Raw genomic sequence first — 24,194 nt, 5'->3', positions numbered from 1 at the left:
GGAGTGCAGGGGCGCAATCTCGGCTCACTGCAGCCTCCACCTCCCGGGTTCAAGCGATTCTCCTGCCTCGGCCTCCTGAGTAGCTGGGATTACAGGTGTGCGCCACCACGCCCAGCTAATTTTATATTTTTAGTAGAGACGGGGTTTCGCCATGTTGGCCACGATGGTCTTGAACTGCTGACCTCAGGTGATCCACCCGCCTCGGCCTCCCCTCCCAAGGTGCTGGGATAACAGGCTTGAGCCACCGTGCCTGGCCTTCTATCCTTCTAACCCTTCTAGTGAAACAGGTACTTAAGGACACACACACATCTCCATTGTTTGCAATAATGAAAAAGCAGAAGCAACTGTAGCCTTCCCCCCACAGGCGAATTCCCCTGGACACAGGTGTACTTAGAATAGGACGCAGCCACCACCGGGGATGAACGACCCATGGAATGTTAGGAAGCCTCCTGCCACGGCGTCACGCGCAGAAGTGCCAGCCACAGAGCAGCATCCACAGGAGCCCATTCCGGCAATAAGAGCTACAAAACCCCCCTGCATGCGCTGCGCGGTTGTTGCCATGGCCTGGAGACAAGCGCGGAAGGCGCCGGTCAGCAGCCGTCACCCGCTTCCGCCCCTGCACCGGCTGCTCGGTGACCCTCAGAGGGGCAGGTCCGAAAACGCCTAAAACCCCCTCGAAACGCTTCTGATCATTCCCGCCACGACCGCTGTTTACTCGGACTGTGGTGCGCGGCACGAGAGGCTCGGTCTCCGTTCGTTTCCGCGCTTCGCGGGCGTGGGAAAGATGGACAAGTTCAGGGAGAACCGCGAAGACCGAACCCGCCCTGCAGAGCGCAGCGGACCCCGTGCCGGCCGCCTCCACGCCGAGCGGGCCCAGGGTGCCGAGGCCGGGGGCGCCTTGAAGAGCCCTGAAGCAAGCGAGCGGCGGGCCCGGACCGCCAACCTCGGCCGCCCAGAGCCCCACAGGACAGGCACCAGGCGCGCGCCTCCCCGGCCCGCGGCGCTCACCTTGCGCGTGCAGTGCTCACACTTCATCTGGAGCGCGGCGGGCGGGAGGCCGGGCGCCTCAGCCTGAGGGAAGCACCGGGACACTGGGACACCACTGCCCGCCGCCCGCGGCCCTTTGTTGTCCTCCCCCGACGCGGCCTCACCCCCAACGGCCGCGCTCGGCCAATGAGAGCACCGGGAGAGGACAAGCCGCACCCCTGGGCCAATAGGATTCCCCACCCTTACGGCTTTGCCTAGGCCAATGACAGTGTTGGGAAGGGGCGGGACAGGCCCCAGAGCCAATCGGAGCGCGCGGGGCGGAGCGCAGCCTCACTCCAGGTACGGCGCCGCGGGGACCTGGTCCTTGCGCCGGTTTCCGCTTCTCGTGGGTCCTGCGGCGGCGGCGGCGGCGGCCAAGCGGCGTTCACCAGGGAGTAGGTGAGCGCGCGGACTGTCCCGAGGCCAAGCTGGGGCCGTTCCAGGGTGCTCGGTCCGGTGGTCCCGGGGCCTGGAGGCCCCTGGGCCCGCGGAGGCCGCGGCCGGGCTCTGTCAGCCAGCTCGGCGTTGGACACTCGCCTTACTCGCGGCTCCTAACGGGGCGGGCCGGGGGCACAGCCCTCGTCCGCCGCCATTGCCACTTGACGTCGTGTCACGTAGGCTCGGCGGAGTAGCAGCGCGCATGCGCGGCTTGCCTGTCAGTAACCACGTGATGGACCCGGAAGCCCGAGGGCAGATGCTGAATGATGGCCCTTTGACATTTGCGTGTGTTCACTGTGGATAGTTTTACCAAGTACATTGATTTGGGCCCTTACAGCTTACAAAGTAAAGATAACACTTACTCCTCCAAGAAATTGATTTCAGCTAAGCAAAACATTGATACAGGGCTATAATGGAAGTGTTGGACTCATAAACGTTTTATGAAATCAGTGTGTGTGTATTACAGAAATCAGAAATGAGAAGTAAGAACATGCCTGGGAGAGTGTGACATAAGAAAAATAACTTGTAGGCGTATTTAACAGACAGCAGCAGTTCTCAGGATTCCCCATGTTAGAGCCTTCCTTCCTGTCCTCTGAGAAATGAAAATGAAATCCAAAGACCCCCAACTGACTACACGAACCGCCTACTGGCTAAGGAGATCCCAGGGTTGCCTTGAAGGCAGTTCTCAGCCATGACAGATGGGAGGTGAGACACCTGTTATTAAGGCCAACCGTTGGCTAACTACCATTAGGTTTTCTTGGCTAAGAGCTTAACGGAAACCAGCGCTTTCGAAAGACTCCACCGCTGATAACAACCCTCTCATGTGCAGTTTCGGCCCAATTGACCAGTATTCCTTACTGATAAGAGATACTGACCATGGAGTGGTTCTGGTGAGATGACATGACCCTCGTGAAGGGGCCTGAAGCTTCATTGTGCTTGTGTATGTTTCTCTCTTCAAAAATATTCATGACTTCTTCTGTACCTTGATAAATATGTATATTTACACACTTCTCCTCATAGATTCCTGTTCCCTTTGCCCCTCCCTGGAAGTGTCTGTTTCTGGCTTCTGGCCAGAGGCAGTGCTTCCCTGTCTGTCAGAATGGCCACCCTGCAGGCTGAAACCCTTTATGAGAAGTAAAGCTCTCCTTTCCAGATTTATGAATCTCATCATTCTTCAGCTTGCCATTGCCCATCGGGTTCTTCCTGTCCACTGCACAGACAAAAAGTCAATTCATCAAGATTGCAGCAGGCCAGGAAAAGAGTTTAATTGACACCTGGCAGGCCACACAGGAGACAGTTACTACTCAAATCAGTCTCTCCAAAGGCTCAGCAGTTAGGAGTTTGTTTTTTGTTTTTTTTTGTTTGTTTTTGAGACGGAATCTCACTCTGTCACCCAGGTTGGAGTGCAGTGGCACAATCTCGACTCACTACAACCTCCACCTCCCAGGTTCAAGCGATTCTCCTACCTCAGCCTCCTAAGTAGCTGGGACTACAGGCACACGCCACCACGCCTGGCTAATTTTTGTATTTTTTAGTAGAGATGGGGTTTCACCATAATGGCCAGGCTGGTCTTGAACTCCTGACCTTGTGATCCGCCTGCCTCAGCCTCCCAAAGTGCTGGGATTACAGGCATGAGCCACCACGCCTGGCCGCAGTTAGGGTTTTTATGGACAATTTGGTGGGCAGGGGGCTAGGGAATGGATACTACTGATTGGGAATGAAATCAAAAGCGTGTGTGGAAAACGGTCCTCAAGCACTGAGTCTGCCTCTGGGTGGGGCCACAGAAACCAGTTGAGTCCTGAGTCGCAGGTTGGGGTGGGTTCACTCTGAAAAACATCTCAAAAAGCCATTCTTAGGTCCTGCAATACTGATATTATCTATAGTGCAATTCGGGAAGTTGCAAGTTTTGTGACCTCTGGCCACGTGAGTCCTGAGCAGTGAGGGACTGTAGAAACCAGGCCTGCATTTCAGCAGAGTTCAGGCCACTCCCACAATCCTAACCTTGTGGCCTTTCACTAGCTTTACAAAGGCAATTTCAGCCCCAGAAGTGGGAGGTGATCATTTTAGGAAGGGACTATTATCATCCTTGTTTCAAGGTTAAACTGTAAATTCCTCCCAAAGCTCCTAAAAGAACAACCAAGGACAGCTTGGATGTCCGAAGGAAGACGGAATTAACTGTGTGAAATTTCTCTGTCTTTTTTTTTTTGAGACAGGGTCTCACTCTGTTACCCAGGCTGGAGTGCAGTGGCGTGATCACAGCTCACTGCAGCCTCAACCTCCTTGGATCAAGTAATCCTTCCACCTCAGCCCCGCGGGGTAGCTGGGACTACAGGCTCACACCACTGTGCATGGCTAAGTTTTAAATTTTTTGTAGATACAGGGTCTCCCCATGTTGCCCAGGCTGTTCTTGAATTCCTGGGCCCAAGTGATCCACCTCAGCCTCCCAAAGTGCTGGGATTACAGGTGTGAGCCACTGCACCCAGCCTCTATCACTGCCTTAATCTTTGCAAAGGCAGTTTCAAGTTGACACTTCAAAGTTGAGGCCAGGCATGGTGGCTCATGCCTGTAATCCCAGCACTTTGGGAGGCCGAGGCAGGCGGATCAGTTGAGGTCAGGAGTTTGACACCAGCCTGGCCAACATGCTGAAACCCCATCTCTACTAAGAATACAAAAATTAGCCAGGCATGGTGGTGTGTGCCTGTAATCACAGCTACTTGGGAGGCTGAGGCAGGAGAATCGCTTGAACCTAGCAGGTGGAGGTTGCAGTGAGCCGAGATTGCACTCCAGCCTGGGCGACAGAGTGAGACTTCATCTCAAAAAAAAAAAAAAATTCTTATTTATAGTTTTCATTTTGTATAGCTTTTTACAAATGCAACAATGAAATTCTGGAAGTCTTAACCCTCTAGATTACTCAAATTCAAGTCAGCATCTCTCAGAAAATATCTCCCCTCAACTTCAGCTTAGATAAAAGGATAATTTTAGGTTGTCATTTGTATAGCTTTTTTGTTAATGTTTTACGAACATAACTGGCCAGGTGTGGTGGCTCACGCCTGTAATCCCAGCACTTTGGGAGGCTGAGGTGGGTGGATCACCTGAGGTCAGGTGTTTGAGACCAGCCTGGTCAACATGGTGAAACCCCATCTCTACTAATAATAGAAAAATTTGCTGTGTGTGATAGTGGGTGCCTGTAATCACAGCTACTCAGGAGGCTGAGGCAGGAGAATCACTTGAACCTGGGAGGCAGAGGTTGCAGTGAGCCAGCACCATGCCATTGCACTCCAGCCTGGGCAACAAGAGCAAAACTCCATCTCTAAAATACAAAAAAAAAATGAAATAAATACATAAGTGTAATATGGTTGAAAGAACAAATTACGGCCGGGTGTGTTGGCTCATGCGTGCAATCCCAGAATTTGGGAGGCCAAGGCGGGAGGATTGCCTGAGCTCAGGAGTTCGCGACCGGCCTGGACAACATGGTGAAACCCCATCTCTAATAAAATACAAAAAATTAGTTGGGCATGGTGGCCCGCACCTGTAGTCCCAGCTACTCAGGAGACTGAGGCAGGAGAATTGCTTGAACCTGGGAGGCAGAGGCTGCAGTGAGCCGAGATTGCACGACTGTAGCCTGGGCAACAGGGCGAGACTCCGTCTCAAAAAAAAAAAAAAAGAACAAATTATAATCACTTAATTTTTTTTTATCAAATAGCCAATGTCCAGTTTTCCCCATTGTCTCATATTTTTTTACAGTTTGTTTAAATCAGGATCTAAATAAGGTCTAGTATGTTCTAATAGTCTATATTACAATTGGTTCATATGTTTCTTAAGTCTCTTTTTCTATGAACTTACGGAAGACATTGAAAAGTCTCTCTTTAAAAATAAAAACTTGTTCTCCCTCTCCCTCTCCTCTCTTCTCTCTTCTCTCTTCTCTCTTCCCACAGTCTCCCTCTGTTGCCGAGGCTGGACTGTACTGCCGTGATCTCGGCTTGCTGCAACCTCCCTGCCTCGGGCTGCCATGATTCTCCTGCCTCAGCCTGCCGAGTGCCTGGGATTGCAGGCACGCGCCGCCACGCCTGACTGGTTTTTGTATTTTTGGTGGAGACGGGGTTTCGCCGTGTTGGCCGGGCTGGTCTCCAGCTCCTGACCTTGAGTGATCTGCCCGCCTCGGCCTCCCGAGGTGCTGGGATTGCAGACGGAGTCTCACTCACTCAATGCTGCCCAGGCTGGAGTGCAGTGGCGTGATCTCGGCTCACTACAACCTCCACCTCCCAGCTGCCTGCCTTGGCCTCCCAAAGTGCTAAGATTACAGCCTCTGCCCAGCCGCCACCCCATCTAGGAAGTGAGGAGCGTCTCTGCCCGGCCGCCCCGTCTGGGATGTGAGGAGCGCCTCTGCCCGGCCGCCCCGTCTGGGATGTGAGGAGCGCCTGTGCCCGGCCGCCACCCCGTCTGGGAAGTGAGGAGAGCCTCTGCCCAGCCGCCACCCCGTCTGGGAAGTGAGGAGAGCCTCTGCCCAGCCGCCACCCCTTCTCAGATGTGAGGAGCGCCTCTGCTCGGCTGCCCCATCTGGGAGCCTTTCTGCAGGTGTACTCAACAGCTCCGGGGAGACAGTGACCATCGAGAATGGGCCATGATGACGATGGCAGTTTTGTCGAAAAGGAAAGGGGGAAATGTGGGGAAAAGAAAGAGAGATCAGATTGTTACTGTGTCTGTGTAGAAAGAAGCAGACCAAGGAGACACCATTTTGTTCTGTACTAAGAAAAATTCTTCTGCCTTGGGATGCTGTTAATCTATGACCTTACCCCCAACCCCGTACTCTCTGAAACCTGTGCTGTGTCAACTCAGGGTTAAATGGATTAAGGGCGGTGCAAGATGTGCTTTGTTAAACAGATGCTTGAAGGCAGCATGCTCGTTAAAAGTCATCACCACTCCCTACTCTCAAGTACCCAGGGACACAAACACTGCGGAAGGCCGCAGGGACCTCTGCCTAGGAAAACCAGAGACCTTTGTTCACTTGTTTATCTGCTGACCTTCCCTCCACTATTGTCCTATGACCCTGCCACATCCCCCTCTCTGAGAAACACCCAGGAATGATCAATAAATACTAAAATAAATAAATAAATCAATAAAATAAAAACTTGATTTTGACATAACTTGAGGCCTACTTAGAAGTGGCAGAGTTCAAGCTGGGCATGATGGCTCATGCCTGTAATCCCAGCACTTTGGGCAGCCAAGGCAGGTGGATCATCTGAAGTCAGGGGTTTGAGACCAGCCTCGCCAGCATGGCAAAAGCCTCTCTCTACTAAAAATAAAAAAATTAGCTGGACGTGGTGGTGTGTGCCTGTAGTCCCAGCTACTTGAGAGGCTGAGGCAGGAGAATTGCTTGAACCCAGGAGGCGGAGGTTGCAATGAGCTGAGATGGTGCCACTGCACCCCAGCCTGGGCAACAGAGTGGGACTTTGTCCAGAGGAAAAAAAAAAAAAAAAAAGTTGCAGAGTTCCTGATCTTAAAGTTGTTGACATTTTTTAAATTTGTAGGTTCTATCCATATCCTTCTCTTTGTATATATCATTTAAAAAATCAGGTCATTTGCCTGTAGGATTTCCCATGTTGTCAAAAAGAGTCAAATTGTAAAATATTTTAAGAGATTCTGAACCAAATATGAGTGACCAAGGGCCAGCGACACAGCCCTTAGGAGATCCTAAGAACACGTACCCAAGGTGGTTAGGCTACATACATTTTTGGAAGACATAAGACATTAGTCAATACACGTAGATGTACATTGGTTTGGTTCAGAAAGGTGGGGTAACTTGAAGCGGGGGGGCTTCCAGGTCATAGGTAGATTCAAAGATTTTCTATCTGGCAATTGGTTGAAAAGGTTAAGTTACTGTCTAAAGACCTAGAATCAACAGAAGGGAGTTTTTAGGTTAAGATAAGGGTTTGTGGAGACCAAGATTTCCATTAAGCAGAGGAAGTCTCCAGGTAGCAGGCTTCAGAGAGAATAGATTGTAAGTGCTTCTTATCAGAGTTCTCCCTGAAGCAGGAAAAAGACCTGGAAAGGAACGGGGATTCGCTACAGAATGTAGATTTTCCTCACAAGGGACAGCTTTGCAGGGCTATTTCAAAATAAGTCGAACAAATTTAATGTGGGGTAAAGTACTTCCATTTCTTCCAAGGCTTCCTATCTGTCATGTAGTCCTATACGAGAGTCAGGCTGGAATTTGGCGTCATTGCTACAGCGTCTACTTTGTCAACTTCAAGATCTGTTTTTGTTTTGTTTTGTTATTTTTTATTGAGATGGAGTCTCACTCTGTTGCCCAGGCTGGAGAGCAGTGGCACGATCTCGGCTCACTGCAAGCTCTGCCTCCCGGGTTCACGCCATTCTCCTGCCTCAGCCTCCCGAGTAGCTGGGACTACGAGCACCCGCCACCACGCCCAGCTAATTTTTTTGTGTTTTTAGTAGAGATGAAGTTTCACTGTGTTAGCCAGGATGGTCTCAATCTCCTGACCTCGTGATCTGCCCACCTTGGCCTCCCAAAGTGCTGGGATTACAGGCGTGAGCCACCGCACCTGGCCACCTCAAGATCTGTTTTAATGTGAATGCTGGTCAGCTGTGTGCCTGAATTCCAAAAGGGAGGAGGGAGTGAGGTATGTCTGTCTCCCCCTTCCCATCACTGCCTGAGCTAGTTTTTCAGGATAACGTGGGAATGCTCTTGGCCAAGCGGAGGGGTCCATTCAGATGGTTGAGGTTTCGAATTGCTGACTGTGTCCTTGTAGAATCCTTTAGTACAGTCTTGTCTTCCACATTTCCAGTAATTCACTCTAGAAGCTTGTTCACATTCAGGTTAAATTTTTTCTGGCAAGACTACTTCATAGTGGTGTGTACTTCTGATATCTAACTGACCTTTTTGCGTTGTTAATTAGCAGTCATTGATGACATTGCCTAGGTCCGTTAATTCATAGGGTGATGTTTTAATCCTACTGTTTCTTCTTCATTTATTAGCGGGAAAACTTCTATAATGAGAAATTCTTCTCATGCAGTATTTGGTTACTCTGCTGTAAATTTCATAAAGGCAGGACAAATGCTTGATGCTTTCCTTTTATTAACCAGGCCACAAACTGGGGTGAGCTTGCCAGCATCCTCCAAAAGTGAACAGAGTTAAAAAATACATTATTATGAATTACAGACTGGAGCATCTGAGGATTTTAAATTCACTCGAATTACTGTTCTTATTCATGCTGAAATCTTCTTCTTTTTTGGCAATGAGAACCGCTTCAGTTTCGCTTCTATGTTAGCAAGACGTTCATAGTCCTTGGTAAGTTCTTTGCTGTCGGATGCGTTTCCCCGCACGTTTCTTTTTTTCAAGAAAAGTGGCTTCTTTAGCAGGAACCACCCGCCTCCTCCTGCGGCTCCGCCCGGATCCCGGAAATCCGCTCGGCTCCGCCCCATCCAGGAAATGCTTGCGGCCCCGCCCCAATCCCGTAAGCGCGCGCGGCCCCGCCCCCAATCCCGGAAGTGCGTGCGGCCCCGCCCCCGAAAGTCGGCTCGGCTCCGCTCCAATCCCGGAAGTGCGCGCGGCCCCACCCCCGCCGGTTCGCGTCTCTCTGCTGCGGCGCGGGGACCGCTGTGCTCTCGGTAGGCGGCTGGGCTGGGTGGGCTCCGCACTTCCTTCCAGCTCCGTGCCGCGCGTCCCGGCACCCTTAGGCCCACTCCGGGAGGGGTCTGCGTCCTGGGCCCGCCTGCCGGCTGTTCCGTGTCCCGCCGTGCCCGTCGCGGGCGGCCTCGCGCCTGTTCCGCTGCAGGTTGGACCCGGCGGCGGGAGCGCCCCCGATCCGGACAAAGAAACGAGCGCTCGGTGCGACCAGCGGCGCGGGCGGCTTTGCCAGCGCGCGTGTGCTTGTGTCCGCGAGTGTGCGTGTGTGTGTGCATTTGGATGTGGAATGCCGGGTGTTTCGGGAGCAATGAGGTAACTCTGGCCCGGGAGGGAGCCCAGTCATATACCAGCATCTAGGATTGGTTTGTGTGATTTGAACCCACTATTTTTTATTTTTTTGAGACACGGTCTCACTCTGTCACCCAGGTTGGAGTCCAGTGGCACGATTTCTGCTCACTGCAGCCTCCACCTCCCGGCCTCAGGTGATCCTCCCAGCTCAGCCTCCTGAATAACTAGGACCACAGGCGTACACCACCACACCGGGCTGTTTTATATATTTTCTGTGGAGACAGGGTTTCACCACGTTGCCCCGGCTGGTCTTGAACTCCGTGACTCAAACAATCCGCACGCCTCGTCCTCCCAAAGTGCTGAGATTACAGGCCTGAGCCACCGCGCCCAGCCTGAACCTCCTACTTAATGTCAGAAATTTGATTTGACTTCACAGGGAAAGCCCTGAGAAACTACCAGAACGGGGTCCCTGGGGCCAGTGTTGGGAGCGTACGGTGAAGGGGCAGGGCTGCTGCGCCCGTGCGGAACTCCCCTGTGGAAGATTAGCCCGTTTGGTGACTCGTCGGTTCTGGCCGCTTTGGGACCCTCTACTGTGCAGTCTGAACTTTCAGCAGGTGGAGGAGGGCAGAGAGAGAGCTGAGATTGTTGGTCCATGCCAGTGCGAGAGCCAGTACGGCCGGAAGCCATGATGGGACTTTCAGTTCCTTTCTTGGTGGAGGCCAGCACAGGGGAGAGGGGGTGCCCATAGATGCTAGAAGCTTAAAGGCTGCTGGGGGCTAGCGGCCTCAAGACATAAGGTTTCCAGACAGGACGGGGCAGGTGGTGATGCAGCTGTAGCTCGTGAGTCTGAGCGGGAAACAGCCCCCGCACAGTCGGTGTCGCTGTGAACGGAAAAGGGCCTTCCTTACACAGGAAACGGGGTCTCTGGGGGATCCAGTGACGTGCCCGACCACAGAGACCAGGTGAGACTGGCTGATGGTGTCTGGGGCTGCAGGTGACTTAGTTGGGGGACCTGCTGATGGCGTGGGCGCCTGCCTGTGTGCAGGCCCAAGGGCTCAGCTGCCTCTGTCTGTCCCCAGACCTCTCCTCCTGTAGAGAGTGGTGCTGCCCTCTCGGGATGTACCTGCAGGTGGAGACCCGCACCAGCTCCCGCCTCCATCTGAAGAGGGCTCCAGGCATCCGGTCCTGGTCCCTGCTGGTTGGTAAGGCTCTCCACGTCCCTCCCCAGAACCCCAGAACCGGAAGCCTGACTTTCAAAAAGGATGAAAATGAAACAAAATATTTTCTCTTTTTTCTATTACCTTGAAATCTAATGGCTATTTTGTTTCTTCGTATCCATTCAAATTCTATCTGGTGTACTTGGTTTTACAGATAATGCATGTCTGTTTTGTCCCCTTTTAATCACTAACACCCAGAGTATTTAATATACTCTATGAGCTTTTCTGAGGTCACCATATTTTCCTTTGTACTTGTTTTGAACCACGTGATGGGTGATCGTGGGTTCCCATGTCTCCTCCTCCCTGGTCCTCAGACCTCTTCATAGGACTCACAGTCCACTTAGCCTCCTGTCCTCCATCCCTACCCACCAGTAGGGTCCTGTACCCTTGGGGACAGCTGCACTTGTGTTGACGGGACACCGTGTGAGGAGTGGTGCTGGCTGTACCTCAGCAGCTGGGGCCCACCTTTTTTGTGACACGCCACAGCCTCCTGTGTGTTTTGCATGACACGCTGTGTTGTAATTTCTTTGTGCACAGTCTTCAGGCCTCACCACGTGCTACTGGAGTAACACCCGTGTCAGTTATGGAGCCTCACACAGCAGATGTGTCTAGTAAATACTGTGAATAGTGTATACTGTGTTTTGCTTTTGTTTTCTTTAGTAATGAGGTCTCGTTATGTTGCCCAGGCTGGTCTCAAACTCCTGAGCTCAAGCGATCTTCCTTCCTCGGCCTCCCAGGGAGCTGGGATTACAAGTGTGTGATACTACGCGCAGCTATACTGCATTATTGAACCAACTTCCTGGCTGTTTCCCCTACTCTGAACCTGGTGGTCTGTAACCCCTGACCACAGCTGTTCCTACAGTGGGAAGGGCCTGCTCATCAGGGGCTGTGGCTCCTGGTCCCACTGCACCGGGGAGGTGGGGTCTTACCGGGATCAATAGGCAGGCAGTCACTTTCTCTTCATAGGAATCTTGTCGATTGGCCTGGCTGCTGCCTACTACAGCGGAGGTAAAGCACCCCCCGCCCCACCCCCCCATGACTGTCTCAGCTGTTTGGAAAACAGAGAAAAGAAGGAAAAACTGTCATTTGTGACTGTCCATGGGGCGGCCTTTAGGATTGGCACCTCTGCCCCTTGATTGCTGGCGGGCACCGCGCCCTCCACGCGCTGCTGTTCTTCCGCACGCCCATCCTGCCCAGCGCTCAGCCCACATTTCACTTCTTAAGTCTTCTGTGTTTTTGGGTCATCAAATATTCCCGGAGAGATGCTCTTGAGGATCTGGCTAAGATCCATCTGTGGGATGAGGTGTACTTCCCACCCTGCCACCATCACTGGGCCTGCCCAGACGGGCAGAGGCCCTGTGCGCCCCACCTGCCTCTCTCATGTGGACTCTGGGGGTCAGAGCTGGGTGGGGTGTGTCGCGTGTGGGTCCTGAGTGGCCAGGGCAGGGTCAGCAGCACAGGAAGCTGCCCAGGGGGTCCTTGCAAGCGTGGGCTCTGGCCAGCGTCTGGGGGAGGCTGTGCTAGGCGGGGCCTCCCGTGGGCATGTCCCTGGAGCTCACAGGCTGGCGCCCTATGCCCATCTCCAGATAGCCTGGGCTGGAAGCTCTTCTACGTCACAGGCTGCCTGTTTGTGGCTGTGCAGAACTTGGAGGACTGGGAGGTAAGGCCGGCTCGGGTGCGGGACAGAGTCCAGGGCTGTTCAGCTCCTGGGTTTTTTGCAATGGGAATGAAAGGAAGAGGAAGGGCCCTGGGTGGCCTAGCGCTTCCCCGTCCTGAAGCGTTGGTCCCTGCTTGGAGGTCTCCGTTCATCAGGACATGGCCCCTGCACTCATCTGGGACCGTTCTTGGCCAAGGAATCCCCCGAAGGCATTTTTCTCTTAGAAGCTCTCCATGACTGTCTTCACCAAAGTGCTTTCTTCCCAGAGTTGCCACAATGGGATGCGAGTCAGCTTTCCCCGTGGCCGTCCCTCCCACCTCGGAGCCCCTCATGAGTCCTTTCAGCCTGGCCCAGTGCTGCCCTCTGACCTCCATGCCCTCGTTTGCTGGTTCCACTGCCTCCCTGCGCTTGTTTTGCCTGCAGGGTGGAGCAAGCGCCTGCTGCACCTGCCCACCTCTCCATTTCCCAACAGGAGTCGGGTTGGCTGCAGATATCCAGCTCTGACAGAGCAGCACCTGTGGCTTCAGGGGTTTGGGTTCTGACTGGGAGGGGCCCCAGCCCCCCTTCTTGAGTGTCCACCCTGGTGAGGGTGGGGGTGAGGTCCCAGCGGCCACGGGGCCCCCGTTCCTGGAGGTTCATGGTGGTCAGTGCATGTCGGTTTCCAGGAAGCCATCTTCGACAAGAGCACAGGGAAGGTTGTTTTGAAGACGTTCAGCCTCTACAAGAAGCTGCTGACTCTTTTCAGAGCTGGCCACGACCAGGGTGAGTCGTGGGGAGCATGGGGACATGGGACACAGTGGGCCACAGAGGCGGCGCACTTGGGCGTCTGGGTGACCCACGGGGCCTAGAGGGGGGCCTGGAAGTGCCTTTGGTCCAAGCTCACCTGCTTGGTGACCAGGGTTGTGTCCTGCCCGCTGGAAGCAGGATCCCACGGATACGCCCCACCTGCTCACCTGCTCAGTGGGGTCCTAGAGCCTCCTGGGTTCTTTAGAGGTTTGGCCCCTGGGGAGAGTGGGAGGAGCAGGGGTCTGGAGGAGCAAAGGTCTGGCAGAGCAGGGGTCTGAGGAGCAGGGGTCTGGCCCACCCGGGCTCGGGCAGCCTCTGTTTAGCTGCATTCTCCCGCCTGCCTGGCAGCCACTTGTCCGCAGGTGCAGTCTGGCCCCAGTGGCAGGTCACAGGACGGGGCAGGGAGAGCCATGGCAGCCCGTGGGCGCTCTGGAGTGGGGGTCTGGAGTGGGGCCACCTGGCTTCTTGCGGGCCTTGGCGCTGCTCCAGCTTTCCTGTGGGTTCTACTGGGCCTGCAGTAGGGGCTGGATGGTCCGAGGAACTCCCCACCCTTGAGCCTGGGCGCTGGCCCAGCTGTGGTCAGTACCAGTTTCCTGTAGATGCTGCTGCACAGACAGAGAGAGGCCCCGGGGTCTGGCCGCCCATGCATAGCCCCAGAGGGGACAGATTCTGGCGACCAGAGTTGCTGGGCAGTCTTGGGTTTAGTGCCGCAATGCTGCACTTCTGACAGGCTGCTTCCTGGATCCCTGCAGGGACCTGGCCAGGGCATTGGCCCCAGGTCACCTGTGGCTTTGGGGAGAGCAGTTGCAGGGCTGGCCTGGGCTGTGGGAGGCAGCTGTGCCGTTTTCTGACAGCCATTGGGACCGCCCCAGTACCCGAAGAGGTGGCTGCCCTGAGTTGCCACGGGAAACTGCAGGGTGGCCCTGGCTCAGCAGCCAACCTTGGGGAGACCTGGAGGAACAGTGCAGTGTAAAGATGGCGGCCTCGCACTGAGCGGGTCCCCGCAGTCGGCACTCCCAGGAGAACCAGCAGGCTGTGCATGTGGCCCGCCAGCCTGCACCGCGGGCACGTCCTTCCCACCCAGAGGACCCTGCACTGCCTTCAGGGCCACAGCAGTCCTCCGGGGCCCAGCCTCAGGCAGAAAACAGCAAATGCTTTTGCTGCCAACCAGGTGTGGCTGTCGCTTTCGATGGCGCCAGTGGCCCTGGTGCGACTGCCGGGCAGCATGTGTGGGCGGGGATGGCTCAGCCACTGACCGTCTCCCCGCAGTGGTGGTCCTGCTCCATGATGTCCGTGATGTGAGCGTGGAGGAGGAGAAGGTCCGGTACTTCGGGAAGGGCTACATGGTGGTGCTCCGGCTTGCGACGGGCTTCTCCCACCCCCTCACGCAGAGTGCAGTCATGGGCCACCGCAGGTAAGGCTGTGGGACTTTGATCTGGCCGGAGCTGCAGCCGTAGCAGGTCACTCCAGTTCCTGACCGCCCAGAGCTATGGGGCAGCTGGGAGAGGAGATGAGTTTGTGGACGGGACACAGAGGGGCCCACGGGAAGCGTGTGCAGGCTCAGGGGCAGCCCCACTGTGACTGGGAGGCTGGGAGCAGGCCAGGAAGTGCTGGGTCCAGTTTGGGAGCCCCAGGGTCTGCTGGAGGTAGGTGGTCGAGGAGGAGACTGCTGTGGGGTCTCACGGTGCCCTGTGCCGAGGTGACCTGACCTTCCTCCCGTTGCCGGCCTCGCCCAGTGATGTGGAAGCCATCGCCAAGCTCATCACCAGCTTCCTGGAGCTGCACTGCCTTGAGAGCCCCACAGAGCTGTCTCAGAGCAGCGACAGTGAGGCCGGTGACCCTGCAAGCCAGAGCTGACAGCCCCACTGTGCCTGAGCCCGTGCACCGCCCACAGGACCCGTGGCACATTCCCGGTGTGCCTGAGCCCGTGCACCGCCCACAGGATCCGTGGCACATTCCCGGTGTGCCTGAGCCCGTGCACCGCCCGCAGGACCCGTGGCACATTCCCGGTGTGCCTGAGCCTGTGCACCGCCCGCAGGACCTGTGGCACATTCCCGGTGTGCCTGAGCCCGTGCACCGCCCGCAGGATCCGTGGCACATTCCCAGTGTGCCTGAGCCCGTGCACCGCCCACAGGACCCGTGGCCTTGGCTTCAGTCGGTGCCTCCAGCCGAGTTGGCCTATTGCCTGCTCATGCTGCTGCTTGCACACTGCATGAAACAGCAGGCCAGACCAGGACACCCAGACTTTCTCCATCGTGAGGCCTGGGCCTGCCTTTCTGCAGCCGGAGGTCTCGCCAGCCCTGGACTCCTGCTGTGGGCCACAGCAAGACCTCGGGTGAGTGGAGAGGCGGGGCCAGGCCGGGCCCTTGTGGGTGCTGATGCTGCATGTTGTCCCCAACACAGCGTCCTCTCCCTGGTGGACATCCCCAGCGGTCAGGTGCTTCCCCAAGGGCAGTGAGGGGTGAACATCCAGGGCCTACCTGGCTGTGCACGCTGCAGCCACACTGTGGAAGCTGCCCCTCCCCGAGGACCCGCCTCCCTTGCTGATGCCAGGATCTCGGCGCATAGACCACTCTGCCCCAGCGGTCGTCACAGAAAGGTCTCTCTGTTCCTCACACTCAGCCTCAGCATAAGCTGTGAGGCCAGAAAAAAGGTCAGCTCTTCTAGTATCGTGCAGTGCTTAAAAACTGGGAGCTCCGGCCGGGCGCAGTGGTTCATGCCAGTAATCCCAGCACTTTCGGAGGCCGAGGTGGGAGGATTGCTTGAGGCCAGGAGTTCAAGACCAGCCTGGGCAACACAGCAAGATCCTGTCTTTGTAAAAAAAACTAACCAAACAGGAAAAACTGGGAGATTTTCTGCAGAAATTGAGTTCCAGCCTCTCTCGAACCTGGGAAGACCTGGCAGGAGGGGCTCTCGGCTACAGACTTCTCCCCACCCCGTAGGAGCTGAACGCCAACCATCCTGACCCGCCAGTGCTCTTGGTCTCCTGAGTGCACCCAGGTCCTCCCAGGTGCAGTGTGCACCGAGCGCGCCTGGCCTGATGCCCTGGCCTGTGAGCTGGGGACTCCTGGGCCCTGTGAGCCCCTAGGTGGCAGGCCCAGGAATGGCTGGGTAGGACAGGGAACGCCTTTGCCCCACGTCTGGCTGTGACCTCGGTGAAAGCCGACAGGAGAGAGATGGGACCCTCCTACTCAGCAGTGGCTGCCAGTCCCTCGTTGCAGGACATGGTCATCGTAACCATAAATAACCCTTCGCATGTCACCTGCAGCTTCCACTCTTTATTTCCAAAGAATCAGTGTCACACATGCAGATCACAAAGCGGGTCTCCCTGTGCTGCTTCCTTCTGTGTTTTCTAGTCTCTCCCCCAAGGGCTGCCCAGGGGCCTCAGGAACTGAGTGTGGGCAAGACACTGCCGGGCCAGAGGGCACGACGCCCACGTGGGCCCCTATTGCCCGGGCCATTTGGCAGCGCAGAGCCCCCCCCAGCCTCCAGCAGGAGCCCCCTGGCATGAGCTCTCCCCTCAGGGGTCCTGAGCAACGTCCCTGCCAGGGCTGGTGGGTGGCAGCGGGGGGGCAGACACCTCGCTGAGGTCCTGCAGCAGAGCTTGCAGCCGCTGCAGGCTGGGGTGCACGTTTTCCTCCAGCCACTCCTCCACGGCATCCGGGTAGAAAGCCAGCTGCAGGGCAGCCTCCAGCTCCTGCACGAGGGTGCTCCACTGCGCCAGGAGGCTGCAGGTGAGGGCGCCATGAACGCACAGTCTGCACACTCGGGACTTGCCCTCAGCCCCACGGTCAGTACTGCCCTGTGCCTCAGTTTACCTGTGAAATGGGGCTACTGACCCTACCTCATCAGCATGTCGGGAGGAACAAGTCGGTGACAGCTGCACATTTGAGACCAGAGGGCCTTTTACAACTAGGGGCTCACCCTCTGCTCTCTAGTTGAGGGACATGTCAGCAACAGCAGCAGTTCTCAGGGAACCCATGGCTGCACGGCCTGTAAGAGCCCAGGGCCTCACCTGAGCGCTGCGGGCTGGATGTGCTGAACCATGACCGGGTGGATGAGCTTCCGCTGGCGGTGGTAGGGGCTGAACCAGCCAGTGACATACCTGGGGCAAATCCACATAGGGGTGTGCCGCGGGCTACCAAGGCAGCCGTGGGGCGGCTTTGCAGTAATACAGAAAATGTTTAAGAATGGGGTTGACATTTCTAAGTCTTATGTCCCCCAGAAAGTCTTTGTGAAGGATGAGGCTGCCTCCTCCTGTGCCTGGGAGTGGGGGGACTTGTGAACCTGCCCCTACCCCCCTCACCCACACCTGCCTCCCACCCACACCTGCCCCATGCCTTCCCGCTTACCCGCACCTGCCCCTCAGCCGCACCTGCCCCTCACCCGCACCTGCCCCATGCCTGCCTGCTCACCTGCACCTGCCCCTCACCCGCACCTGCCCCTCACCCGCACCTGCCCCCTCACCCACACCTGCACGCTCACACCTGCCTGTTCACCCGCACCTGCCCCATGCCTGCCCGCTCACCTGCACCTGCCCCTCACCCGCACCTGCCTCCCACCCACACCTGCCCCCTCACCTGCACCCGCCCCATGCCTGCCCGCTCACCCACACCTGCCCCTAACCCACACGCTCACCTGTTGCCCTCCAGCAGCGCGTCCACAGAGCTGCGCAGATGGAGGCTGACTTGTGTGACAAGGGCAAGGATGTTGCTGCCAGGGAAAGAGCCGGCCCCCTCCCTGCGGAGAGCCCTGCTGAGAACAGCTGTCTCCACGGGTGGGGGAAGGGGAGGGGAAGAAGGGGACAAGGAGGGCTGCAGGGTGCTTGCCTAACAGGGTCCGTTATTTCCAGGCTGGAAATCCCGAGAAGGTTCTCCACTTTCGCTTTAACATCTTCATCAAATCCTCCTGAAATCACAAATGAGCGGGGCGGTTGGAGGGGCCTCTGGAGGAGGGGAGGGGGCTACATTGGGACCTGCAGGCCTAGGTACTGGGGCAGTGGGTGGGCGGCAATGGAAAGCCACTGGCCAGGCCCAGCCCCGCGTGTGCCGGCCCCAAGGGGACCTGGGGGCAAATGGGCCTGCTGCTTCTCTTTAAACACGTGAAATACGTTCCTTATTTTAAAAATCAGAAAACAGAAGTAAGACTGTGTTGCCAGCAGCAACACCCAGACAGCAAGTGGCTCTTCCTGCTGGGCGCAGCTCAACCCACACAGGTGTCCAGGGCTCATGCAGAGTTTGCCACTGTGTTTTACACAATCGATGGAATATTCTAGAGCACCCAAAACAAACCCATGAGGCCTGCAGGCACCAGCGTGGACGAATCTCCGACTTGGTGTTCATGGAAATGCTTGCTGCAAGAGGCTGATGGCCAGAGGGCAGGAGGGAAGTGCCCCAGTCACAGGGGTGGCGGATGGGGCCGTGGGCAAGGGACACTGCAAATACTGTCAATATTAACACAGCTCTTTAGTGTGGGGCACATGGGTGTCTGTTTTTATTGTTTCTGCCCCTTTCTAAGCAGTTGAGAGTCAGCAACTGAGAAGTCAATCTGATCTCATTCTGCGTCCTCTCACCGGCCGCGTCCCCGTCCCTGGGCCACCGCGCCTGCGGGTCCCGCTCTCCGCGCGTCTCGGCCATTTTTCTTTCTGCGTCAGCACCACGCAGTCGCTAATTTCCTGTGTGGCCTGCGAGTTTCCACACACACAGCTCCTCTGGCCAAGCCCCCTGCCGACCCCGAGGGGTTCCCCGGTGCCTGCCCCTGCCTATGGGTCCCGCTGCTCCCTCAGGAGACCTGGAAGTGTGAGTGCTGGGTCCAGGGTGCGGGGCCTTCCAGGGCCGAGCACCTGAGCCCCACACCTGCTCAGCCAGGTGGGCAGGACGTGTGTGCAGCAAAGGTGGAGCCGCTCCCCACCTCCGACCTGCGTGCATTTCTGCGGATTCACTGTGTCTGAGGGGTGCTTCCCGCGTCACTCTCCAGCCTGCTTTGGGCTTAGGCCTGGAGACCCGGACACAGGCCCAGCCTGGGTGGACTTCAGGGCAGGTGGGTGGCTGAGCTGGGGCGGTGAGACCATCCTCCGACTGTGAGGACCACCACAGTCCAGCAGGGTGGTTGGAGCACTGGGTGCTTGGCCTCCTGCCCTCCGGGTCTTTCGGGGAGGGGCCGGTGGGGCTTGGGGTGGCCAGACCAGACATACCGCGTAGAAGCAACTGCAGGCAGGCGGCCAGGGACGGGACTCCTGCGGGCAGCAGCTCGCACAGCACAGAGTAGTGGTCGTACCTGGGTCCATGAGAGGGGCGCTCAGCTCCGCAGCCCGCCCCCAGCAGCCTGACGCAGGCGCCCTGACTTGGGACGTCCCTGATGTTGTTCCAGGGCCTTAGGCTACATCAGCGCTGGGGGCAGCCCGACCCCCTCAACCCATGGGGCCCAGGGTTTCCAAGACAGGTTCTGTGCGGCAGGGCTCTCACGTCAACTCCGTTCTAGAAACCGGACAAGTGAAGAGCGTGGGGATTCCTTGCTGCGATGCTCTCCGGAGCCATGGGAACTCTGGGTGGACCTTGGGTGGGTGGCCGGTCGTTGTCCCTCCCCCCAGCACCTCTGGCCTCTGAGAAAAGGGCTCCTGCTTCTGGGGGCTGCCCTTGACGCCCCCCTCCTAGGGCCTCCGGGCCCCTCCTGCCCCACCCTCTCCCTCGGCTGCCTCCTGTCTGGCTGGTGGGGGTGGCAGCTTTTCCCCAAGGCCCCATGAGGAGGGCGAGAGATCAGGCGTGGCAGGCAGCAGGTCAGGGGCAGCATCTGTCCCAAGCGAGGGCTGGGGGGCCTTGGCCTGGCCTGGGCTTCCCACTGCTGGGTAGGGTGCCTCCACCTGCCCGTGCCTCAGTTTCTTCAGCTGTGAGGTGGGTGACAGACGCTGCTTCAGGTGTGAGCACAGGCGAAGGCTGGGCAATGCCTGACGCCACAGCCCCAGGCTCGCCTGAAGGATGCGCCGCTGCTCTGGGGGAGGAGGAGCCTCGCCCCGCTCTATGGACGATCCTGGTTTATGCAGACAGAGCTGTATCCCAATAGGACAGTGGGAACTATCTAGAAGCTTCTGCAGAGCCGCTGCCAGCTCCGGACATGCATGGTGGCTGTGAGCTGCCCCTCTAGCAGGCTGGCCCACCAGGCTCTGCGGTCCCCACCATGAAATTCTTGACTCCATCTCAATCTGAACTTTGTGGGTGAGGGCATGGGGCCCCTGGTGGGTCTGGCCTCCAGCCGTTCGCCTGGCCCACATCACCTGCGCCACCTGCCCCCCAACCCTCTAACTTGAGACGAGACCCGAGGTCAGGACTTGGCCGGCGACCAGGGGTTCATCTTAGCTCTGCTTTTCACAGTGTCGTCAGGGGAGCAGGGGCCTGGGAGCGCCAGGGTGATGCCACGGAGGCCCAGCTCCTTCATGGGACTAACAAGGCCCATTCTTGCCAGGCAGGACCCACAGTCACAGGAGTTTTACAGCTGAGGAAGTGCTTAGATACCTGCAGGGGCCACTCCTACAACAGCCGACAGTCCTGGCATCCCCACACCCACGACAGCATGTGCCTTCTAGGTCACCAGAGTTAGGCTTCCATAGGCTACACACTGAAATGTCCAGGACAGTTTTCTTTAAATCATAGAGTAATACATTTTTTTTTTTTTTTTTTGAGACAGAGTTTTGCTCTGTCACCCAGGCTGGAGTGCAGCGGTGTGATCTTGGCTCACTGCAACCTCCGCCTCCTGGGTTCAAGTGATTCTCCTGCCTCAGCCTCCAGAGTAGCTAGGATCATAGGCGCGTGCCACCACGCCAGGCTAATTTTTGTATCTTTAGTAGAGATGGGGTTTCACCACGTTGGCCAGGCTGGTCACGAACTCCGGACCTCAGGTGATCCACCCGTCTCAGCCTCCCAGAGTGCTGGGATAACAGGCTTGAGCCACCGCACTCAGCCCCTAGAGTAATAAATTCTGTCACACTATTGGCCCACCCACAGGTAGCACAGCTTAGTGTTTACGTAGACAAGACCCTGATATGAGAAAAACGGAAAACAGAGCTGGGCACACCTATGCTGGCCTTCTGAGGGCCCCACCTCTGTCACTGGGCACCTTTCGGTGACCCTCCCTCACTGCACTCGGCCTTGAATTCTTTCCTGTGTGAGACCCAAGAACCTTCTCGTGGGGTCCGAATTGAGACGGCATTTCTAGCAACAGAGTGAAATCCTGAAAGAACCGAAACCCCTCCTCGTGCCACAAGCAAGACACACACACACACACACACACACACACACACACACACACAGCCTCAGGTACGGCGCACATGGGCAGCATGGGGGCTGGGGGCCACGTGTTCGTGACCCTGAACACGGGAGCAGCGTCCCTCAGCGGCCGCTCTGGCCTGCAGGGCCCAACCCCACGTGGCTGTTTCTGCAGCTCCTCTTGGAGGCCCGGGCTGCTTCCCCTTTGACCAACCTGGGAAGGCCCTTGGCGGACGCTGGACAGGCCGACGTGGTGGCCACCAGAGCTGCCCTGGACCCTCTGAGGACAGAATGGCCAGGACTTACCTCTGCCAGCCGGTCAGGATGATGCCCTGCAGTGAGTCCGTGGGCCCGCTGCCCGCCACCTGCAGCCACTGCACGTGGTTCCTGAGGTGGTGCTCAACAGGGGGCACGGCCTGGCTGGGCCCCGTGGCACCCTTGAAGGCACTGGCTGCCCACAGCCGCGGAAAGCCGCACCGCCGGTACTTCTGCATGAGGAGGACTGGGTGAGAAAGCAAACAGGTGAGTGGCTCCCGGGGAGGCGGCCAACACGGCCCCGGACACGCCTCCCAGGGCTGTACCCAGAGCCGACATGGGAGCCGCCTGAGACAGCCAGGCCCGGGTCTCAGTATAGGAGACTCCAGAGTGTATGTGGCCGGCCCGGGTCCCAGTCGGGGAGACTCCAGAGCGTACGTGGCCCCTGGTTCACCTGCTCACTAGGAAAACACTGGTGGAACAGGGAGGTGAGGCACCGGTGCACGGTGGCCGTCCCGAGGCGCCATGGGCTGGGGTCTGCCGGGGCTGTGCCCTGGCCTCTACCGGTGCAGGCTTCAGGCTGGGCAGTTCCGGCTGCAGGGTCACAGGGCCAGGGATGGCCTTCCCAGGCACATGGCCACAACAACACACCCCCCACAACTTGGCACTGACCCTTGCCGTGCACATCCAGGTCGGCCGTGTAGTCCCAGAGCACCGGCTCCACCAGCTGCGGCACCCCGGACGCTGCAGACAGAGTGGACGTGAGGTTGGTGAGACACCTGGACCACACTCTCAGCCCCTCGGACCCACCTGTTCTCGTTTTGCTTGAAAGTGTGAGCACAGATACCTTTTTAAGACAGACTTGGCACCGTGCTGGGTTTTGACAATGAATGCCACAACCACACACAGTGCCTTTCCAAGCCAGCGCCCGCTGGAGCGACCATGCTCCCACTGCTGCTCTACCAGGCCATGAGCCACAGGCACAGCTGGAGCACGCGGCTGAATGGAGGTCACTCTAAGTCATCTATGTGGCCATGCATGGGTGGGAGCTGCCAGGCCGGCACGGCCCTAGGACACCCTGGCTCCCAGCTCTGCTGTGGAGCTCACTGAGCCTCGGGGCTCTGTGTGGAACCAGGCCAGGTGTCTGAGTACCACCTCTTGGCCCAGAAAGGCGCTCAGCAGCTCGTCCCAAAGCCTCAGGCAGAGTGAGCAGGGCCCAGGGGCTGGAGCAGCAGCCAGCGGGAACCTCGGCCCCCAGTCCCAGCAGGGATGGCCTTGGAGGAGGCTGCTGCGAGTGCTGGACACTCCCAAGCCCTCTGGGCCACCAGGCAGGCCTGTGCTCTCCTGCCCAAACCTCCACAGCTTCTAGGGAAACGACTCAGGCCTGGCGTCAAGGGGATGCAGGGGGTGGTTGGGGCGGGTCTGTGCGGGGCTGGGGCTCACCCCGGGGCCCACTTCCTACAGCACCTGCTTTCTTTGAAGCCGCAGGTCTTGGGCAGTTCAGTGGCCCACCCCCTCCCCCGCCCTGTTGGCCGACCTGCGAGCTGGTCCTCAGGCAGGTCTGGGAGCATGTCATCCCACACCAGGGGTGTCACGCTGGGGCGCCGGGCCTTCACGCGGCTGGCCACCGCCCGCATGTGTGACAGGCACAACTTCCCCGTGCTGTTCTGCTCTTGCTGTAGCCACCGGCGCGAGGCCTCCCCCTCTCCGAGGTAATAGACCTGCAAGGAAGGAGCAGGACGGGGTTGCCTTGGCAGCCGTGCACACCGGTGGGAGGGTCCGGGGTTCACGCCGTGCCCTGAAGGAGAGGGGCCGCTGCCTGTGGGGAGGAGGCCAGGGAGGGGCTCGGAGCCTTTGCTTACCACCCCCAGCGTGTCCCTGTCTTCCTCACTGAGCCCTGAACTTCTACTCAAGGTTTCCTGTGAATGTTCACAGCAGCTCTTCTCATAGCCGACAAAGCAGAGACCACAGGGGTCCATCCCCCATGATGGACCAGCATAGGGCAGCATCCCCCACCATGAACACGGCTCGGCTTCAGCAGACAGCCAAGCTCTGGCAGCCGACAGCCCGGAGGAGCACAGGTCATACACTGTGTGACTCGGTACCCGTGGAATGCCCAGACGGGCAAATCCACCGAGATAGGAAGCAGACCGTGGTCGCCGGGGCCTGGGGGTGGGTGCGGGGCTTGCCCTGGGGTGATTGCCCACACCATGAATGTCTGGAAGAGGTGCTGACGTTTATACTTATTTATTTATTTTGGAGACAGGGTCTTGCTCTGTTGCCCAGGCTGGAGTGCAGTGGCACAATCTCAATCTCGGCTCACTGCAACCTCCACCTCCTGGGTTCAAGTGATTCTCCTGCCTCAGTCTCTTGAGTAGCTGGGATTACAGGCGCCCGCCACCACACCTGGCTAATTTTGTATTTTTAGTAGAGACGGGGTTTCACCATGTTGGCCAGGCTGATCTTGAACTCCTGATCTCAGGTGATCCACCTGCCTCAGCCTCCCAAAGTGCTGGGATCACAAGTGTGAGCCACCGTGCCTGGCCTATTTATTTATTTACTTATTTATTTAGAGCCGGAGTCTCACTCTGTTGCCCAGGCTGGTATGCAGTGGCGTGATCTCA

General features: G+C 57.4%; 3 protein-coding genes and 1 long non-coding RNA gene across 13 annotated transcripts in view; 2 read left to right on the top strand and 2 right to left on the bottom strand.

Annotated features, from left to right (window-relative positions):
• The window catches only part of NARF (nuclear prelamin A recognition factor), a 28,852-nt gene extending 27,526 nt beyond the window's left edge, over positions 1-1,326 (bottom strand). Inside the window, exon 1 of one of the 2 annotated variants that reach the window (XM_003808961.6) lies at positions 1,009-1,326. In XM_003808961.6, coding sequence (XP_003809009.1) covers positions 1,009-1,035 — 27 coding nt within the window. In that variant the 5' untranslated portion in view covers positions 1,036-1,326. The remainder of the gene's footprint in view (positions 1-1,008) is intronic. The other variant, XM_034943207.3, reaches the window with a different exon arrangement.
• Positions 1,327-2,084: 758 nt separating this feature from the next.
• LOC134729539 (uncharacterized) lies at positions 2,085-6,592 on the top strand. The gene is made up of 2 exons (XR_010110745.1): positions 2,085-2,404; positions 5,400-6,592. It is a non-coding gene; the product is annotated as an uncharacterized LOC134729539 (long non-coding RNA).
• A 2,421-nt stretch (positions 6,593-9,013) lies between these two features.
• On the top strand, positions 9,014-16,318 carry LOC100980585 (cytochrome b-245 chaperone 1). Of its 7 annotated transcripts, none has more exons than XM_063599511.1 (8): positions 9,025-9,257; positions 10,310-10,359; positions 10,477-10,599; positions 11,581-11,622; positions 12,201-12,274; positions 12,937-13,033; positions 14,327-14,471; positions 14,794-16,318. In XM_063599511.1, the coding sequence occupies exons 3-8, from the start codon at positions 10,515-10,517 to the stop codon at positions 14,912-14,914; spliced, it is 564 nt and encodes a 187-aa protein (XP_063455581.1). In that variant the 5' UTR covers positions 9,025-9,257; positions 10,310-10,359; positions 10,477-10,514; the 3' UTR covers positions 14,915-16,318. The 7 variants fall into 7 exon arrangements, with proteins under 7 accessions (XP_054957028.1, XP_054957034.1, XP_054957033.1 ...); XM_008961110.5 differs by having other exon boundaries at positions 9,043-9,310; XM_055101056.2 differs by having other exon boundaries at positions 9,079-9,421.
• HEXD (hexosaminidase D) overlaps positions 16,316-24,194 on the bottom strand; it is a 24,133-nt gene continuing 16,254 nt past the window's right edge. Inside the window, exons 6-13 of one of the 3 annotated variants that reach the window (XM_024926198.4) lie at positions 23,108-23,291; positions 22,243-22,314; positions 21,622-21,817; positions 19,251-19,333; positions 17,887-17,965; positions 17,696-17,797; positions 17,073-17,218; positions 16,316-16,785 (exon numbers count right to left, since the gene is read on the bottom strand). In XM_024926198.4, coding sequence (XP_024781966.1) covers positions 16,442-16,785; positions 17,073-17,218; positions 17,696-17,797; positions 17,887-17,965; positions 19,251-19,333; positions 21,622-21,817; positions 22,243-22,314; positions 23,108-23,291 — 1,206 coding nt within the window. In that variant the 3' untranslated portion in view covers positions 16,316-16,441. The remainder of the gene's footprint in view (positions 16,786-17,072; positions 17,219-17,695; positions 17,798-17,886; positions 17,966-19,250; positions 19,334-21,621; positions 21,818-22,242; positions 22,315-23,107; positions 23,292-24,194) is intronic. The other 2 variants (XM_024926200.4, XM_024926201.4) reach the window with 2 other exon arrangements.

The sequence above is a fragment of the Pan paniscus genome, chromosome 19, assembly GCF_029289425.2.
Source record: "Pan paniscus chromosome 19, NHGRI_mPanPan1-v2.0_pri, whole genome shotgun sequence".
NCBI classification, from domain to species: Eukaryota; Metazoa; Chordata; class Mammalia; order Primates; family Hominidae; genus Pan; species Pan paniscus.
This window is presented reverse-complemented; position numbering and strand designations above follow the sequence as displayed.

Bases quoted from the DNA above. Each gene is read 5' to 3' on its own strand.
- LOC100980585 (XM_055101053.2), top strand. From the start codon at position 10,515: ATGTACCTGCAGGTGGAGACCCGCACCAGCTCCCGCCTCCATCTGAAG. The intron at 10,600-11,580 runs GTAAGGCTCTCC...TTCTCTTCATAG, and splicing joins GTCCTGGTCCCTGCTGGTTG to GAATCTTGTCGATTGGCCTG. The intron at 13,034-14,326 runs GTGAGTCGTGGG...GTCTCCCCGCAG, and splicing joins CAGAGCTGGCCACGACCAGG to TGGTGGTCCTGCTCCATGAT.